Here is a 19,635-nt window from a genome sequence, read left to right on the forward strand (position 1 = left end):
TGGGTATCCTTTCCCATCTACTTCTGGGATGCTCATGACAATTAAGAGTCCTTAAAGGGTTGGCCAGGCACAGTGGCTCACACCTGTAATCCTAGCACTTTGAGAGGCTGAGGTGGGAGAATCACCTAGGTCAGGAGTTCAAGACCAGCCTGGCCAACATGGCAAAACCCCGTCTCGACTAAAAATACAAAAATTAGGCCAGACACAGTGACTCACGCCTGTAATCCCAGCACTTTGGGAGGCCAAGGAGGGTGAATCACCTGAGGTCAGGAGTTCAAGACCAGCCTGGCCAACATAGAGAAACCCTATCTCTACTAAAAATATTTTTAAAAAGTTAGCCAGGTGTGGTGGCATACGCCTGTGGTTCCAGCTACTCAGGAGGCTGAGACAGGAGAATCACTTGAACCCAGGAGGTGGACATTGCAGTGAGCCAAGACCATACTACTGCACTCCAGCCTGGGTGACAGAGCAAGACTCTGTCTCTAAATAAACGAATAAATAAAATATAAAAATGAGCCAGGCATGATAGCACATGCCTGTAGTCCCAGCTACATGGGAGGCCAAAGCAGGAGAATTGCTTGAACCCAGGAGGCGGAGGGTGCAGTGAGCCGAGATTGCACCACTGCACTCCACTCCAGCCTGGACGACAGAGCAAGACTCTGTCTTAAAAAAAAATATATATTACTAAAGCACCTTCATCACTGTCTGATGTAATTAGCAATCAGCCTGCTCCATAGAAGACATTTATCTCACACTTTGCTCCATTTCCCGCACCTGCTGTCCTCAAAGCACCATTGTTCAGTTCATTTCTATGACAAACTTTGGTCCTGACCTAAGAATTCTAGTAGTTAACTCAATTATTAAAATGAATCCTTTGATATTTTCTGAAAGAAACCTTAAGGAATTCCTTTCGCTCTAACCTGAAAGTACAGTAAAATCTCATTAAATTGTAATCACTGGAAGAATCTGATGGCAAATCTGAATAACTCTTCAAGATTTAAACACACGTACAATGGTTCGATAACTTCAGACTATAATTGTGCTGCCAAAAGAGCTTATGGTGAGTCTACTTTTGAAAATAACTTAGTTGTTATATTTAATATACTATATGCACGTAGCTATAACTAAAGTCATTTTAGGCATAAATGACGAAGTCTGCTTCCAGTTGGCTAATTCTCTTGTAGTCTCATCAACATCACTAATTAGCTTAGAGAAAACTTCCGTAGGTTGTACACAAAAGGAAATTTTAGTAGTCCGTGACCAAATTTTTCTTAAGCATTCTAAATGAGAGAATCCTAAACTAATGAGATTCTTCTATGGAAACACATGAAACCTTATCTCTGAGAGCCATGCAGTGATGGCTGGCTGGTTCATAAAACATACTCAACAGGATCCTCAGAGAAAGACGGGACATTTTCTTGAAGCATCAAGAAACACAATCAATCATGTTTTCCATATTCTATATCACCCATGACTCACCTCCAAGGTGTCTCCGTCGGTCTCTCCCTCCGGCTCCACTGTACTGCCCACTGTATTGGTTATCATTGCTTTGACCAAAGAGAAAAATCTAGAATAGCAAATGTCACAAATATGTTGCCAAATCAGGACTGCTCTTGTTCCTTGTTTCTTACTTAGCTTTATTAAACTGTACTTAAATATAAACCAAATTTTTACAAGTCCATGAAACAATCGATCCCCTCCCTTGATTTGACATGTACTCTAGTGGTTATCAAATCTAGGGCAACTACTGATGTGACACCTGAATCCCCTCTATACAGTATCTCCACCAACTGGTTGGCCAATTGCTACCTGAGTACCTCCAGCAACAGAGAACTGATTATCTCCCAAAGACAGCTCATTCTTGAAAGATCTTAATGAGAAATGTTTCCCTTTTATTGAACCAAAGACTTCTTTTATGTGGGTTCCATCCACAGCTTGCTTAGAAATAACCACTTTTCTAGACAACAAAATTATGAGAAATGCTCATAATTTTATCACGTCCCTTTAAGTCTTCCCTTTCTGTCCCATCACAGTTTTCCCCAGGACTTGTGAGTTACTCCACTAGCAGGTAATACTTAAAATGCTGTCCTTGTGTTATTTACTTTTTTAAAGACAGGGTCTCGCTCTGTCACCCACACTGGAGTGCAGTGGTGTGATCATGGCTCACTGCAGCCTCAACCTCCTGAGCTCAAGCTATCCTCCCACCTCAGTCTCTCAAACAGCTGAGACTACAGGCACCCATCACTGAGCCCAGCCAATTTTTGTATTTTTTGTAGAGATGGGGTCTCACTATGTTGTCTAGGTTGGTCTCAAACTCCTGGACTCAAGTGATACCCCTACCTTGGCCTCCCAAAGTGTTGGGTGGCATGACCCACCACACCCAGCCTCCTGTATTATTCTTGAAGTCTGGCTGCAAGACCAGTGTTCAAAAGTGATCTAATCAATGCTAAGGATAGTAGGACTATCACCTTCCAAGGTGTAGACAATCTAGTTCTCAGTAAGATGTTGTGTAAGGGGAAAGATGGAGGAGACGCATAAGGTGGCCACATCATTCTGCTGACACAGAGCAAGCTTAATACTGACCCATAAATCTTTCTCACAAATTCTGCTGGGCCACATGGGCCACTTCCTAGAATTGTGTACTTGTTTATTTGGATATGAGTCATTTTGACTCATTAGAAAATTTTTACTCACAATTCTTTCTTAAGAAGTCGTGGATGAATACTGTATATTTCAGGATAATTTCTATAAACCATTAAAATGCTCTTTTTTTCTAGCTAACCCATTTCACCTTTTTTTTAACGAGAAAAAAGAAAGAAAGGAAGAAAGAAAAAAAGAATGAAAGAGATAAAGAAAGAGGAAGAGAAATAGGGAGAGAGAACGGGAATCTTGCTCTATTGCCCAGGCTAGAATGCAGTCTAAAAATGGATATTAAAAACCTCTTTTATCCCAATAAATGTTCTTAACAATGGAGACAGGAAGGAATAAGGGAGGAAAATAACAAACAAGCAGCCAACCAATATTTCATTTAAACCACTGAAATGATATGCAATTGCTGAGGAGTGATTTACTTCCAATTATGTGGTCACTTTTAGAATAGGTGTGATGTGATACTGAAAAAAAATGTATGTTTTCTGGATTTGGGGTGGAGAGTTCTGTAAATGTTTATTAAGCTTACTTATTTCAGGTCTGAGTTCAAGTCCTGGATATCCTTGTTAATTTTCTGTCTGGTTGATCTGTCTAATATTGACAGTGGAGTGTTAAAGTCTCCCACTATTATTGTGTGGGAGTCTAAGTCTCTTTGTAAGTCGTTAAGAACTTGCCTTATATAACTGGGTGCTCCTGTATTGGGTACATATATATTTAGAATTGTTAGCTCTTCTTCTTGCATTGATCCTTTTACCATTATGTAATGTCCTTCTTTGTCTCTTTTGGTCTTTGTTGCTTTAAAGTCTATTTTATCAGAGATGAGAATTGCAACTCCTGCTTTTTTTTCTCTCTCTCCATTTGGTTGGTAACTCTTCCTCCATCCCATTGTTTTGAGTCTTTGTGTAACCTTGCATGTGAGATGGGTCTGGATGCAGCATACCGATGGGTTTTGGCTTTTTATCCAATTTGCCCATGTCTTTTGATTGGGGCATTTAGTCTATTTAAATTTGGGATTGATATTGATATATAAGAATTTAATACTGCCATTTAATGCTAGCTGGCTGTTTTGCCCATTAGTTGATGTAAATTCTTCATTATGGTGATGTTCTTTACCTGTTGGTATATTTTTGGAATGGCTGATGCTGGTTGTTCCTTTCTATATGTAATGCTTCTTTCAGAAGCTCTTGTAAATCAGGCCTGGTGGTGATGAAATCTCTGAGTATTTGCTTGTTTGCAAAAAATTTTATTTTTCCTTCACTTATGAAGCTTAGTTTGGCTGGATATGAAATTCTGGGTTGAAAGTTCTTTTCTTTAAGGATGTTGAATATTGGCCCCCACACTCTTCTGGCTTGTAGGGTTTCTGTTGAGAGATCTGCTGAGTCAGACAGGCTTCCCTTTGTGGGTAACCTGACCTTTTTCTCTGGCTGCCCTTAGTATTTTCTCCTTCATTTCAACCCTGGTGAATCTAACGATTATGTGTCTTGGGGTTGCTCTTCTTGAGGAATTTCTTTTTGGTGTTCTCTGTATTACCTGGAGTTGAGTATTGTTCTTCCTTGCTAGGTTGGGAACATTTTCCTGGATGATATCCTGAAGAATATTTTCCAGCTTGGATTCATTCTCTTCGTCACATTCAGGTACACCTGTCAAACGTAGATTAGGTCTTTCCACATAGTCCCATATTTCTTGGAGACTTTGCTCATTCCTTTTTAGCCTTTTTTCTCTAACTGTGTCTTCTTGTTTTATTTCATTAAGTTGGTCTTCGACCTCTGATATCCTTTCTTCTGTTTGATCAATTTGACTGTTAAAACTTGTGCATACTTCGTGAAGTTCTCGTGTTGTGTTTTTCAACTCTATTAATTCACTTACATTCCTTTCTAAATTGTCTATTCTCATTAGCATTTCATCAAATCTTTTTTCAAGGTTCTTAGTTTCTTTGCATTGGGTTAGAACATGTTCTTTTAGCTCACAGAAGTTTCTTATTATCTACCTTCTGAAGCCTGAGTCTGTCAGTTCATCACACTCATTCTCCATCAGGCCTTGTTCCATTGCTGATGAGGAGCTGAGATCCCCTATAGGAGGAGAGACATTCTGATTTTGGATGTTTTCAGCCTTTTTGTGCTGGTTTTTTCCCATCTTTGTGGATTTATCCACCTGTCATCTTTGTAATTGCTGACTTTCAGATTGGGTCTCTGAGTGGATGTCCAGCTTGTTGGGTCTCCAGTGGACATCCACAGAGCTGGACCTTCCTGGGTTCAGCTGTGCTCGCTGTGAAACTCTCAATCTTCATCACTTCCAATTGCTGGTTTTTTGTGGGGATGGGACCAGCCAAGCCTGATCACCTGGCTCCCTGTCTCAGAGCCTCTTCTTCTTTTATTTATTTTTTAGTTGAACAGTCGACTCTCTCCCAGCTGTTCCAGTTGCCCACTGAAAAGGCACCAGGATTTGCATAATTTCCTCTGCAGCGACCCACTGCACTGGCTGAAACAGCTGCATTGAGATTCTTGGCACTTTTCTGCCCGGGAATCTTCCGGTCTGGCTGCCCGCTTCAGTCCCCTTTTCAATCAGCTGAACGGGCAACTCTGCCTTCCCAGAGCTCCAAACGCCAACTAAAAGGGCACCCAGTCCCGTATACTCCGTACTGAGAACCACCGTGCCAGCCAAAAGAGTTGCAATGGCGACCCGTGGGGCTCCTCCACTGGGAATCTCCCGATCCGTGGGCAACAAAAATTCATCTGGAAGTGTGGCGTTCACTCACTCTCTGCACTTTCACTGGGAGCTACAATCCTGAGCTGCTGATAATTGGCCATCTTAGATCTCTCTCATTTCACCTTCTTCTAATATTTGAAAGCTGGGAAACCCAATAGTCGGGCTTCTTAAGAGACATATGGTATACACTTACAGAAGAACTAAGATTTAAAAGATTATATCAGCCAGGCGCAGTGGCTCATGCCTGTAAACTCAGCACTTTGGGAGGCCGAAGCGGGAAGATTGTTTGAGCCCAGGAGTTCGACACCAACCTGGGCAATGTGGCAAAACCCTGTTTCTACAACATTTAAAAAAAATTAGCCAGGCATGGTGGTGGCACATGCCTGTAGTCCCAGCTACTCAGGGGGCTGAAGTGGGAAGACTGCTTGAGCCCAGGAGGCAGAGGTTGCAGTGAGCCAAGACTGTGCTACTGCACTCCAGCTGGGCAAGCAAGCAATACTCTGTCTCAACAGAATAAAATGAAGGTGATGTCAGCTGTTCTTAAGAATATGGAACAACTGGAACTCTCACACATTGCTAGTGGTAGTGTAAATTGACATGACCACTTTGGAAAACTCTTGGCAGTATCAACCAAAGCTGAAAATAAACATACCCTATAAACCAGTAATCCACTTCTAGGTATACACTCAATAGAAATCAATGTATATGTTCACCAAAAGGCATATATAAAAATGTTCATAGTTATTTTCTTCATAATAGCTCCCAAGCACAAACAATCCAAGTCTTCATTAATAGAAGAACAGAGAAATTGGAACACCATGGAATGCTACACAGAGAAAAAATGAACTGATATACATTTCACAGTTCGATCTCATTTTGTTGTTGTTGTTGTTTTTGAGACGGAGTATCACTCTGTCACCCAGGCTGGAGTGCGGTGGTGCAATCATGGCTCACTGCCACCTTGACCTCCCAGGCTCAAGCAATCCTCCCACCTCAGCCTCCCGAGGAGCTAGGACTAGAGGCATGCACCACCATGCCCAGCTAATTTTTTTACTTTTGGTAGAGACAAGGGTCTCCCTATGTTGCCCAGGCTGATCTTGAACTCCTGGGATCAAGCGATCCTCCTGCCTTGGCCTCCCAAAGTTCTAGGATTACAGGTGTGAGCCACCGTGCCCAGCTCTGATTATTATTTTAAGTGAAAGATGTAAGAAACAAGAGTACAAACTATATAATTCTATTTATTTGTAGGCCAAGAACAGGTGAAACTAACCATTGGGGTAAATCAAAATAGTTATCACTGGACAGAGTTTAATGACTGGGAAGGGGCACAAAGCAACTTCGGGGATGCTGCTCTGGGAGGTAGGTACAAGGGTATAGATATGTATCAAAAATTATCAAGCTGTACACTTAGGTGCACATTACAAACTTTATTTGTATGTTACACATGGATAAAAAATTATTAAAATATATGGCAGAAAAGGTACTGAGTACTGAATGAGGGTCAAAAGGGCACATTTTGTAGTAAAAAAAAAAAGTATGTTCTGGCTAATATTAGGTTTTTAAGGGCAAAAACCACAATTACTTTTACACCAATTTATATGTGGCAGAATTTTTTCTACTGTAAATTGAAGGTTATGATCCAAGGATTCCCTAGTCTGCATTTTTTTTTGAGATAGGGTCTTGCTCTGTCACCCAGGCTGGAGTACAGTGGCGTGATCACAGCTTACCGCAGCCTCAACCCCCCAAGGCTCAGGTGATCATCCCACTTCTGCCTCCTGAGTATCTGGGACTACAGGTGTATGTCACCACACTGAGCTAAATTTGTTTTTGTACTTTTTGTAGAGACGGAGTTTCACCATGTTGCCCAGGCTGGTCTTGAACTGCCCACTCAAGCAATCCCCCTTCCTCAGCCTCCCAAAGTGCTAGTGTTAGAGGCATCAGCCACCACACCCAGCCTAGTCTAATCTTTAAACATGTTGTGACAATGATTGTCTGAGACACCATTAAGATTTTCTCAAATTACATGATGCAAATAAACTATGAATAAAGGGACCTTCCTCAATCTGATAAAGGTTATCTATGAAAAATCTGCTGCTCTCATACCTAACAGTGAAAGACTAGCTACTTTCTTCTTAAGAACAGAAACAAAATAAGAATGTCTACTCTTACCACTTCTACTCCACATTATGCTAGAGATTCTAGCTAGGATTATTAGGCAAGGAAAATAAAGGCATCTAGGTTGGAAAGGAAAAACTAATCCTGTATCTGCCAATGACATAATATTGTATACAGAAAATCCTAATTCAAAACCCATTAGAACTAATATAAGAGTTAAGCAAGATTGTAAGTTACAAAATCAATATTAAAAAATGAAGTGTATTTCTATACATCATCAGTGAAACAACCCAAAAGTGAAGTTCAAAAAACAACTCCATTTAGTATCAAAAGAATAAAATCCTTAGGTATGTATTTAACAAAAGAAGTACAAAATTTGTATGCTGAAACTACAGAAATATTGTTGAAAGAAATTCAAGAAAAGCTAAGTAAAGAGAAATCCATCCTGTATTCATGGATTGGAAGCCAGAACGGTTAACATGGCAATGCTCTCCAAATTGATCTAGATATCCAACGTATTCCCTGTCAAAGTCCTAGCTGCCATTTTTGAACAGAAATTGATAAGCTGATCCTAAAATTCACGTGGAAATGCAAGCATCCACAATAACCAAAATAATCTTGAAAAACAAGAACGAAGTTGGAGGGCTCACATTTCCTGATTTTACAACTTACTGCAAAGCTACAGTAATCGAGAAAGTATGGTGCTTACATAAGAACAGACATAAAAACAATGAAACGGAATTGAGACTCCAGGAATAAATTCCTACATTTGTGGTCAACTGATTTCCTAAAAGAGTACCAAGACCATGCAATGAGGGAAAGAATAGTCTTCAACAAATGATGCCAGGACAACCACACATCCACATGTTAAAGAATGAAGCTGGAACCCCTACCTTACACCATGTCCAAAAATGAATTCAAAATGGGTCAAAAACTTAAACATAAAAGCTAAAACTATAAAACTCTTAGAAGAAAACATAAAAAGCATAGAATGCCTCAGGTTAGACAAAACCTTCTAAAACAGAAACTTTCGGTAAAGCACAAATGACAAAAGAAAAGTAGGCAAGTTGAACTCTGTCCAAATTAACAACTTTTGTGCTGCAAATGATACCATCAAGAGAGTGAAAAGACAACCTATGGGATGGGGAAAAACATTTGCAAATCACATTTGATAAGGAACTTGCATGGAAGAAAAAAAAAATACATAGATATATACATATATACATACCTATATATATATAACCCTTAAAACTCAATAATGAAAGGATAAATAACCCAGTTATAAGTGGGCAAAGTTTGGAGATAGCTGGCAAACGCCACTTTCACCAGATGATCCAAGTTAACATCACCAATACTGACAGAGATATGGTGTCCCTTGTTATAAGGCACTGAGAAGGACACAACATCACTTCTGTGAGATTCCTGCCAAATACATAACATCAGCATACTCATGAGGAAATGATCAACAAATCCAAGTCAAAGGACTACCCAAAATAAACTGACTGCACTCTTGGAAAGTATTAAGTCAAAAAAGACCAAAAAAGACTGATGATGAACTCTTCCAGGTGAAAAGAGACTGTGTGGACATGACAACTAAATGCAACATGTGATCCTGGATTGGAACGTGAACCAGAAGAAAAACCTTTTGTTTTGCTATAAAAGACATAATTGGGACACTAAGTAAAATTTGAATAAATGTTATAGATTATAGAACTATATCCTAATTTCCTCATTAGATAACTGTACTGTAATTACGTAAGTGAATAGCCTTGTTTTTGTGAAATACACTGAAGTATTTAGAGGTAATGGAGCATTATGTCTACAATTTACTTTTAAACAGTTCAGGAAAAAATAACCATATGCATAGAGAGAGAATGTAAAACAAATGCGATAAAAGGTTAACTCTGAGAAATCCTGTGTGAAACATATATGGAAATTATTTCCTTTTTTTAAAAAAACTTTCCTATGGTTCTGAATATTTTCAAACATAAAAAGTTTATTTTTTAATTGGGCAAAGAATTTGAATAGACATTTCTCCAGAGGTATATAAATGGCCAGTAGGCAAATGAAATGATACTTAGTACAGTTAGTCATCAGGATAATGCAAATCAAAACCACAATGAAATTTCGCCTCACATCCACTAGGATTATGATACTCAAAAGACAGATAATAACAGGTGCTGACAAGGACATAGAGAAATTGGAAGCCATTGCTTATTGGAAGCCAATTCCCATAGCAATATACATTGCTAATGGGAAAATGGTCTGGCAGTTCCTCAAAAGGTTAAACGTAGAGTTACCGTAAGACCCAGCAATTTGACTCCAAGAGAAGTAAAAACATATCCTCACAAAGACTTGCATGTGCACGTTCACAGAAGTAAAATTCATAACTGTTAAAAAGTGCAAACAACCCAAATGCCTATCAGCTGACAAACAGATAAACTGTGGTATAGCCACACAAAAGAATATAATTCAGCCACAAAACCAAATGAAGTACTGATACATGTTACAAATGAATAAACCTTAAAAACATTACGCTAAGTGAAAAAAGCCAATTGTAAAAGACCACATACTGTATGATTTCATTTATATGAAATGGCCAGAAGAGACAAAACGAGAGAGACACAAAAATTAATGGCTGCCTAGGCCTGGGGCCAAGAGGGGGTGAGTTGAAGGAAGGAGGAGTGACTCTAATGAATACCGGGTTTCTTGTGGAGTGATGAAAATATTCTAAAATTAGATTACGGTGTTGATTGGAAAACTATAAATATACTAAAAAACACTGGATGTTACGTTATGTTATTTATTTATTTTTAAATAGAGTTTCCCTCTTGTTGCCCAGGCTGGGGTGCGATGGCATGCTCTTTGCTCACTGCAACCTCTGCTTCCCAGGTTGAAATAATCCTCCTGCCTCAGCCTCTCAAGTAGCTGGGATTATAGGCATGCACCACCATGCCCAGCTAATTTTTTTTAGTAGAGGCGATGTGTCACCATGTTTGTCAGGCTGGTCTCAACTCCTAACGTCAGGTGGTCCACCCTCCTCAGCCTCCCAAAGTGCTGAGATTATACGCGTGAGCCACTGCACCCAGCCAAGTTGTATATTTTAAATGGCTGAATTGCCTGCTATGTGAATTACAGAAAATTTTAGAGGTTTTTTTTGAGATGTAAGTTAACATTTTAAGAAAGACAGCACAGCAGGTAAATAACTTTCAAATCAAAGGCCCTTTAAAAATGATTCACCATAATTAGATTGCAAATACCTGAATTGGCTATAACTCACCTACTACACTGCTCTTCGGTGGAAAAGTAGATTTGAAAGTCATCAGAATTATCATGGACATATAGAAAACAACACCGTTCATCAAACTTCGATAGGCTGTAAAATTTCAAAGCATAATGTTTATATCTAAGTTATGATACCAATTCTACATACGTGAGACAATCTTTTCTATTTTACCAGTTTCTGAAAGATTCATTAATGTTTTAACAAACACCCCCCAAGTCTGCCTTTTATTTCTCTATGAAATTTAAATATCAGAGAATTTGTCTTACTTATATTTGAGTCTGTATTTATTAACTGACTTTAATATGAACTTACTCAACATAATTCAGTGCTAACTAAGCATACAGGCAAAAGAAAGGGAAATAAAATATGATCTCTGCCCTCAAGGGGCTTATAATCTCATGAAAAAGAAAGGCGAGGTATTTGTGAAATAATCTATTGTGGTATTAAGGGAATTTCTAGACTCAGAAAATATCAGGACACAGTATTTATGGCCACACAAGGGAAATGGAAATAAACACGGCATTGCAGCTCAAGAAAGGCCTTGAAGTGTTATCTGGTCCATCTCCCCACAGTGTCTGTACCTGACTCTACAGCTCATCCAACAAGCAATATTCAGCTTGCCTGGACACAGCCAGTGGCAGAAAATATGCTAGTACAAGATTTTTTCTTTTTTCTTTTTTTGGGACCAGAGTCTTGCTTTGTCACCTAGGCTGGAGTGCAGTGGCACAATCTCAGCTCACTGCAACCTCTGCCTCCCGGGTTCAAGCGATTTTCCTGCCTCAGCCTCCTGAGTAGCTGGGACTACAGGCATGCGCCACGATGCCTGGCTGATTTTTGTATTTTTTGTAGAGTTGGGGTTTTGCCATGTTGGTCAGGCTGGTCTCGAACTCCTGACCTCAAGTGATCCACCTGCCTCAGCCTCCCAAAGTGCTGGGATTACAGGCATGAGCCACCATGCCTGGCGACGGTTTTAAAAAATGTATTTCTTAGTAATTAAGTTGTGTTAGAGCATGTAGTCAAGAACATTCTGTTTGTGCCTCCTCATAGAGATACCATTTCAACCATCAGTGGGGATTTACAAAGGGCCTGGAGGTGTATCAGCCATGCCCCATCCTTCCCTGGGACTGATGTGACCTGAAGCGTATGCTTTGTGCATTCCAGAGGCTCTCCAACTAACTGTGGTAGTTGCTTTACAGATTGATTTTCAAAACCTGCTCACTTATAATCTAGTTCTAATTCTTTCTGAATCTCTTGGTGTTCCAACTCAGTATGTCATGCAATCTATGACATAAAGCATGGTCTAGGGCAGCCTGGATCTCAGGAAGAGACAACTTAGAAGGGGTGAGATAAAGTGGCTTCAGTTGTCTGAAGGGCCAATTATAGAAGAGAATGTAGTCTTCGTCTTCGTAATACCACATGGCAGAATGAGGGCCACTGCAGAGGCTCTGGCCCCGAGTGGGTGAAGAACTCTCTAACATACAATCTACTTGCAGCTTTTCTGTCACTGGCTATGTCCAGGCAAGCTGAATATTTTTTGTTGGACAAGCTGTAGAGTCATGTGGAGACACTGGGTGGAGATGGACCAGACATTTCAAAGCTCTTCTTGAGCTACAACGCCATGTGTATTTCCATTTCCCTTGTGTGGCCATAAATACTGTGTCCTGATATTTTCCAAGTCTAGAAATTCCCTTAACACCACAATAGATTATTTCACAAATACCTTGCCTTTCTTTTTCATGAGATTATAAACTCCTTGAGGGCAGAGATTATATTTTATTCCCTTTTCTGTTGCTTTGTGTATGCTTTGCCTTGTATTTCCTGGGCAGTATCATCCCAATGCACTATTCTCTACTTAAATTATTTCCCTCCTTTTAAGTGATGATGACTGCATTCTAATTTCAATACTGATGTGTCCGGGACAGTATCACACTGTGTCTGGAAGTAACTGAGGATTCATTCAGTGCCTGAGATAGCCTCAGAATCAGAGAAAGGAATGTTCTAGCCCAAGCCCTTTATTTGATAAAAATAGTGAAAAAACTGAGACTTAAAGAAATTGAGTGACTTTCCCAATGTCACACAGCAGAGAGAGACTAGAATTTACATCTACTTCAGAGCCAGTCTCACCCTCGAATGAGCTGGCAGGGTGACAAGTGCAGCCGAGATGTATTAGCCCTGCTTGGGTAAGGCCACACAGCTCAGATCCAAATGGTCACCACTCATGATCCAAAATGCAAGAGCTGCGCCTCTCCCCAGAAAACACCACCTCATGCCCTCCCTGAAAACAATTTCCTGGCTCCATTACTCTGTTCACCAGACCCTAATCCAAGTGTTGCTACCAACTATCTCCTGGCTTCACTTCTCAGTCACTGAGCACTGGAACATCTTTGGCTCAAAAAAGATACATCTTCTCTTTCTGCAGATTACTTTTTTAAAAAAATTCTGACACAAGTGAGTTTAGTCTGCTGAGTATGAGCAAAGCTACTCTTTTATAACAACCCAAGAAGCTCTTACTAGGAGCATACTAGTATTAATAACTAGCTCAGACAGGGCAACAAAACAGAAGAGAGTCCATTTAAAAACAGGAACATTCCATATTATGACTAAGTGGAAACATGAAGTGCATAAAACATAATCATCATTTGCATTAGAACAGTAACTCCATTTTCTCCTGTGTTCTTACCTGATTCCCCTTATGGAAGAGGCTGCAAAATTCCATTCGTGCATTTGTTTCTGTAAGTTATCAAAGACAGAAGTTAATAGTTTGACTTTTTCTAAGCAAAGGATTTTTTTTTGTTTTGCTTTATTCCATGGTCAATCATTTCTGCTATTTTACCTGCAGTAGTGATTTTTTTAGGGGTTACAGCAATATACCTTGCAAACCTTGAAACACCAGAAACATTTTCTTATGTATTACAAAAATTTGTTTGTATCTCTAAAACAGTTTATGTAAATTTGAAATAATCTAAGGTTCAAATAGATATAATAAGCACAGAATAAGCACACAGTAGTAGGCAAACTCTAAAACAAGCATGAGAACAGCCCACCTGAGTGACTCGCAAAAATGTTGGAAGAGGCAAGGCTATGGCAGACACCTTTCAGCACTCATCAATCTTCCTTTTCTCCCTGAACATAGAGCTGAACTACATTTCCCAGACTCCCTTGCAGCTAGGGAGCTATACAATGGAGATTAACCAATGAGATGTGAGCAGGAATGCTGTGCATCACCTACAGGCCTGGGTCATAAACTCCACAGCAATCCTCTATTTCCTCTTTTCCCATCCATTGCAAGATGGAATATCCCCCACTGCCACCCTCTGCAACCTGGATACAACATGCAACATAAACTTTTATCATGTTAAGATATTGAGATTTGGGGGCTGTTTGTTTTAGAAGCTAGCCTACCATGACTAATAGAAAAAACTGGGATTTCGCAGCACCAAGATGCACTTACAAACAAAAACCAACTCTGTCCCCTCCTTCACTACCATTAAACTTTGCACAAAGCTAAGCCTCAGAAGGAACATCTGAAACTCCAGTTTCAAAAATTCATAGGCAATAAAATCAGTACATCACAACCACAGAAAATAATTTTAAGTAGGAAAATCCATTCGGGCCAGGTGTGGTGGCTCACACCTGTAATCCCAGCACTTTGGGAGGCTGAGGCGAGCAGATCACTTGAGGTCAGGAGTTCAAGACCAGTCTGGCCAACATGGTGAAACACCGTCTGAACTAAAAATACAAAAATTAGCTGGGTGTGGTAGCATGCACCTGTAATCCCAACTACTCTCGAGGCTAAGGTGGCAGAATCAGTTGAACCCAGGGGGTGGAGTTTGCAGTGAGTCAAGATCACGCCACTGTCCTCTAGCCAGGGTGATAGAGTGAGGGACTGTCTCAAAAAAAAAAAAAAATCCATTTGGTTTGCCTGAGGAATATCACAAGTGACCAACTAAGCCACCCAGGGAAAAAATGTATGAGAGCCACGTGACTGAGCATGACTCAAGAGAACTGCCATGGGCAGGCACATGATTAGTTTCTTGCCATCCTGGAGCAATGACAACAGGAACAGACTGGGAAGATGGTTCCCGACGGGAAAAGTTCTGGTCATACGTGTTGATCAAGCCCCTACCATGTGCTAGGCAAAGTACTAATACTGAAGACACAGCAGAGAACCACAAAGTTCCTGCCTTTATGGGCCTTATATGTGAGTGAAGAGAGATGGACAATAGATGAAATAGTAAAATCATGGCATGAGGGAGGGTGAAAAGTGAAGACAAAGAAATAAAGCAGGGAAGGGCATTAAGATACAGCAGCGGTCACATTGTTCAGCAGGATGTTGAGGGCAGGTGTCACTGTTGACTTCTGAACAGAAAGCTAAAGCAGGGGAAAGAGGGAGCCACAGGACGGGGGGAAAGGGTTCCAGGAAGACGGAAAAGCAAGCACAAAGGCCCTGAGGCAGGAGTACACTTGGCACATCTGGGGACCAACAAAAAAGCGAATATGGCTGCAGTGAAGTAAGTGGGGTGGGAGTGAAAGAGGAGGTTGGAGAGCTCATGGGGGCAAATCACACAGAGCTTCTAGGCCACCCTCGGGACTTCAGCTTTTACTGTGGGTGAGACGGGAAGCCATTGGAGACTTCTCAAAAGAGAGTATGAGAATATGAAAGCCATCAAATCACATCCAACTGCGCAGAAAGGCTGAGTGTATTTCAGAGGAGACATGAGTCCAAAGTCATGCAGAGAGGATAGTGGTGGGCAGCAGGAGTCTGTCTTTGGATTCAGGCACAGAAATGGAAACCAGGGCAGACTCAAGAGAGTCTTGTCTGACCCACAGCCACCTGCACGAGGCTGCACATATACAGAAAAATTAACCACATGAGTGTCCAAAGTATTCCTGACAGCAGGTCTATTCCAGGGTGCTTTAGAGAATTTCTTGATTTGGGAGAAACATTTACTAGTTAAGTACACAACACAGACACCCCCCTCCTCCGCTACTACTTTTATTTTATTTTATTTTTTAATTTTTTATTGCATTTTAGGTTTGGGGGTACATGTGCAGAACATGCAAGACAGTTGCGTAGGTACACACATGGCAGTGTGTTTTGCTTCCTTTCTCCCCTTCACCCACATTTGGCATTTCTCCCCAGGCTATCCCTCCCCACCTCCCCCTCCCGCTGGCCCTCCCCTTTTCCCCCCAATAGACCCCAGTGTTTAGTACTCCCCTCCCCGTGTCCATGTGTTCTCATTTTTCATCACCCGCCTATGAGTGAGAATATGCGGTGTTTCATTTTCTGTTCTTGTATCAGTTTGCTGAGAATGATGTTCTCCAGATTCATCCATGTCCCTACAAATGACACGAACTCATCATTTCTGATTGCTGCATTAATATTCCATGGTGTATATGTGCCACATTTTCCCAATCCAGTCTATCATCGATGGGCATTTGGGGTGTTCCCAGGTCTTTGCTATTGTAAACAGTGCTGCAATGAACATTTGTGTACATGTGTCCTTATAGTAGAACGATTTATAGTCTTTTGGATATATACCCAGTAATGGGATTGCTGGGTCAAATGGAATTTCTATTTCTAAGGCCTTGAGGAATCGCCACACTGTCTTCCACAATGGTTGAACTAATTTACACTCCCACCAACAGTGTAAAAGTGTTCCTTTTTCTCCACATCCTCCCAGCATCTGTTGTCTCCAGATTTTTTAATGATCGCCATTCTAACTGGCGTGAGATGGTATCTCAATGTGGTTTTGATTTGCATCTCTCTGATGACCAGTGACGATGAGCATTTTTTCATATGATTGTTGGCCTCATATATGTCTTCTTTCGTAAAGTGTCTGTTCATATTCTTTGCCCAATTTTGAATGGGCTTGTTTTTTTCCTGTTAATCTGTTTGAGCTCTTTGTAAATTCTGGATATCAGCCCTTTGTCAGATGGGTAAACTGCAAAAATTTTTTCCCATTCTGTTGGTTGCCGATTTACTCTAGTGACTGTTTCTTTTGCCGTGCAGAAGCTGTGGAGTTTGATTAGGTCCCATTTGTCTATTTTGGCCTTTGTTGCCAATGCTTTTGGTGTTTTGTTCATGAAGTCCTTGCCTACTCCTATGTCTTGGATGGTTTTGCCTAGATTTTCCTCTAGGGTTTTTATGGTGCCAGGTCTTATGTTTAAGTCTTTAATCCATCTGGAGTTAATTTTAGTGTAAGGTGTCAGGAAGGGGTCTAGTTTCTGCTTTCTGCACATGGCTAGCCAGTTTTCCCAACACCATTTGTTGAACAGGGAATCCTTTCCCCATTGCTTGTTTTTGTCGGATTTATCAAAGATTGTATCATTGTAGATATGTTGTGTTGCCTCCGATGCCTCTGTTCTGTTCCATTGGTCTATATCTCTGTTTTGGTACCAGTACCATGCTGTTTTGATTACTGTAGCCTTGTAGTATAGTTTGAAATCCAGTAGCGTGATGCCCCTCACTGTGTTCTTTTTGCTTCGAATTGACTTGGCTATGCGGGCTCTCTTTTGGTTCCATATGAAGTTCATGGTGGTTTTTTCCAGTTCTGTGAAGAAAGTCAATGGTAGCTTGATGGGTATAGCACTGATTCTGTAAATTACTTTGGGCAGTATAGCCATTTTCATGATATTAATTCTTCCTAACCATGAACATGGAATGTTTCTCCATCTGTTTGTGTCCTCTCTGATTTCGTTGAGCAGTGGCTTGTAGTTTTCCTTGAAGAGGTCCCTTACGTTCCTTGTGAGTTATATTCCAAGGTATTTTATTCTTTTTGTAGCAATTGTGAATGGCAGTTCGTTCTTGATTTGGCTTTCTTTCAGTCTGTTATTGGTGTAGAGGAAGGCTTGTGATTTTTGCACATTGATTTTATATCCTGAGACTTTGCTGAAGTTGCTTATCAGTTTCAGGAGTTTTTGGGCTGAGGCGATGGGGTCTTCTAGGTATACTATCATGTCGTCTGCAAATAGAGACAATTTGGCTTCCACCTTTCCTATTTGAATACACTTTATTTCTTTTTCTTGCCTGATTGCTGTGGCTAGAACTTCCAGTACTATATTGAATAGGAGTGGTGAAAGAGGGCATCCTTGTCTAGTACCGGATTTCAAAGGGAATGCTTCCCGTTTTTGCCCATTCAGTATGATATTGGCTGTTGGTTTGTCATAAATAGCTTTTATTACTTTGAGACAAATTCCATCGATACCGAGTTTATTGAGGGTTTTTAGCATAAAGGGCTGTTGAATTTTGTCAAATGCCTTCTCTGCATCAATTGAGATAATCATGTGGCTTTTGTTTTTGGTTCTGTTTATGTGGTGAATTACGTTTATAGACTTGCATATGTTGAACCAGCCTTGCATCCCCGGGATGAATCCTACTTGATCATGATGGATAAGTTTTTTGATTTGCTGTTGCAATCAGCTTGCCAATATTTTATTGAAGATTTTTGCATCTATGTTCATCATGGATATTGGCCTGAAGTTTTCTTTTCTTGTTGGGTCTCTGCCGGGTTTTGGTATCAGGATGATATTGGTCTCATAGAAGGATTTGGGAAGGATTCCTTCTTTTTGGATTATTTGGAATAGTTTCAGAAGGAATGGTACCAGCTCCTCTTTGTGTGTCTGGTAGAATTCGGCTGTGAACCCATCTGGAGCTGGGCTTTTTTTGTGTGGTAGGCTCTTAATTGCTGCCTCGACTTCTGACCTTGTTATTGGTCTATTCATAGTTTCAGCTTCCTCCTGGTTTAGGCTTGGGAGGATACAGGAGTCCCGGAATTTATCCATTTCTTCCAGGTTTACTAGTTGATGTGCATAGAGTTGTTTGTAATATTCTCTGATGATGGTTTGAATTTCTGTGGAGTCTGTGGTGATTTCCCCTTTATCATTTTTTATTGCATCGATTTGGTTGTTCTCTCTTTTCTTTTTAATCAATCTGGCTAGTGGTCTGTCTATTTTGTTGATCTTTTCAAAAAACCAGCTCTTGGATTTATTGATTTTTTGGAGGGATTTTCGTGTCTCAATCTCCTTCAGTTATGCTCTGATCTTAGTTATTTCTTGTCTTCTGCTGGGTTTTGAGTTTTGTTGATCTTGCTCCTCTAGCTCTTTCAATTTTGACGATAGGGTGTCAATTTTGGATCTCTCCATTCTCCTCATATGGGCACTTATTGCTATATACTTTCCTCTAGAGACTGCTTTAAATTTGTCCCAGAGATTCTGGCATGTTTTGTCTTCATTCTCATTGGTTTCGAAGAACTTCTTTATTTCTGCCTTCATTTCATTGTTTATCCTGTCAAGACTCAAGAGCCAGTTGTTCAGTTTCCATGAAGCTGTGCGGTTCTGGGTTGGTTTCTGAATTCTGAGTTCTAACTTGATTGCACTATGGTCTGAGAGGCTGTTATGATTTCAGTTGTTTTGCATTTGCTGAGGAGTGCTTTACTTCCAATTATGTGGTCAATTTTAGAGTAGGTGTGATGTGGTGCTGAGAAGAATGTATATTCTGTGGATTTGGGGTGGAGAGTTCTGTAAATGTCTATCAGGTTTGCTTGCTCCAGGTCTGAGTTCAAGCCCTGGATATCCTTGTTGAGTTTCTGTCTGGTTGATCTGTCTAATATTGACAGTGGAGTGTTAAAGTCTCCCAATATTATTGTGTGGGAGTCTAAGTCTCTTTGTAAGTCGTTAAGAACTTGCCTTATATATCTGGGTGCTCCTGTATTGGGTCCATATATGTTTAGGATCATTAGCTCTTCTTGTCGTATCAATCCTTTTACCATTATGCAGTGGCCTTCTTTGTCTCTTTTGATCTTTGTTGCTTTAAAGTCTATTTTATCAGAGATGAGAATTGCAACTCCTGCTTCCTTTTGCTCTCCATTTGCTTGGTA

At 40.4% G+C, this 19,635-nt stretch overlaps 1 protein-coding gene across 1 annotated transcript in view; it reads right to left on the reverse strand.

Moving 5' to 3' along the window:
* Positions 1 to 19,635, reverse strand: part of MAP3K15 (mitogen-activated protein kinase kinase kinase 15) — a 161,240-nt gene that overhangs the window by 39,370 nt on the left and 102,235 nt on the right. The window contains exons 12-14 of the mRNA XM_078364229.1: positions 13,437 to 13,486; positions 10,751 to 10,846; positions 1,480 to 1,567 (exon numbers count right to left, since the gene is read on the reverse strand). Coding sequence (XP_078220355.1) covers positions 1,480 to 1,567; positions 10,751 to 10,846; positions 13,437 to 13,486 — 234 coding nt within the window. The remainder of the gene's footprint in view (positions 1 to 1,479; positions 1,568 to 10,750; positions 10,847 to 13,436; positions 13,487 to 19,635) is intronic.

Source organism: Callithrix jacchus, chromosome X (assembly GCF_049354715.1).
Source record: "Callithrix jacchus isolate 240 chromosome X, calJac240_pri, whole genome shotgun sequence".
NCBI lineage: Eukaryota > Metazoa > Chordata > Mammalia > Primates > Cebidae > Callithrix > Callithrix jacchus.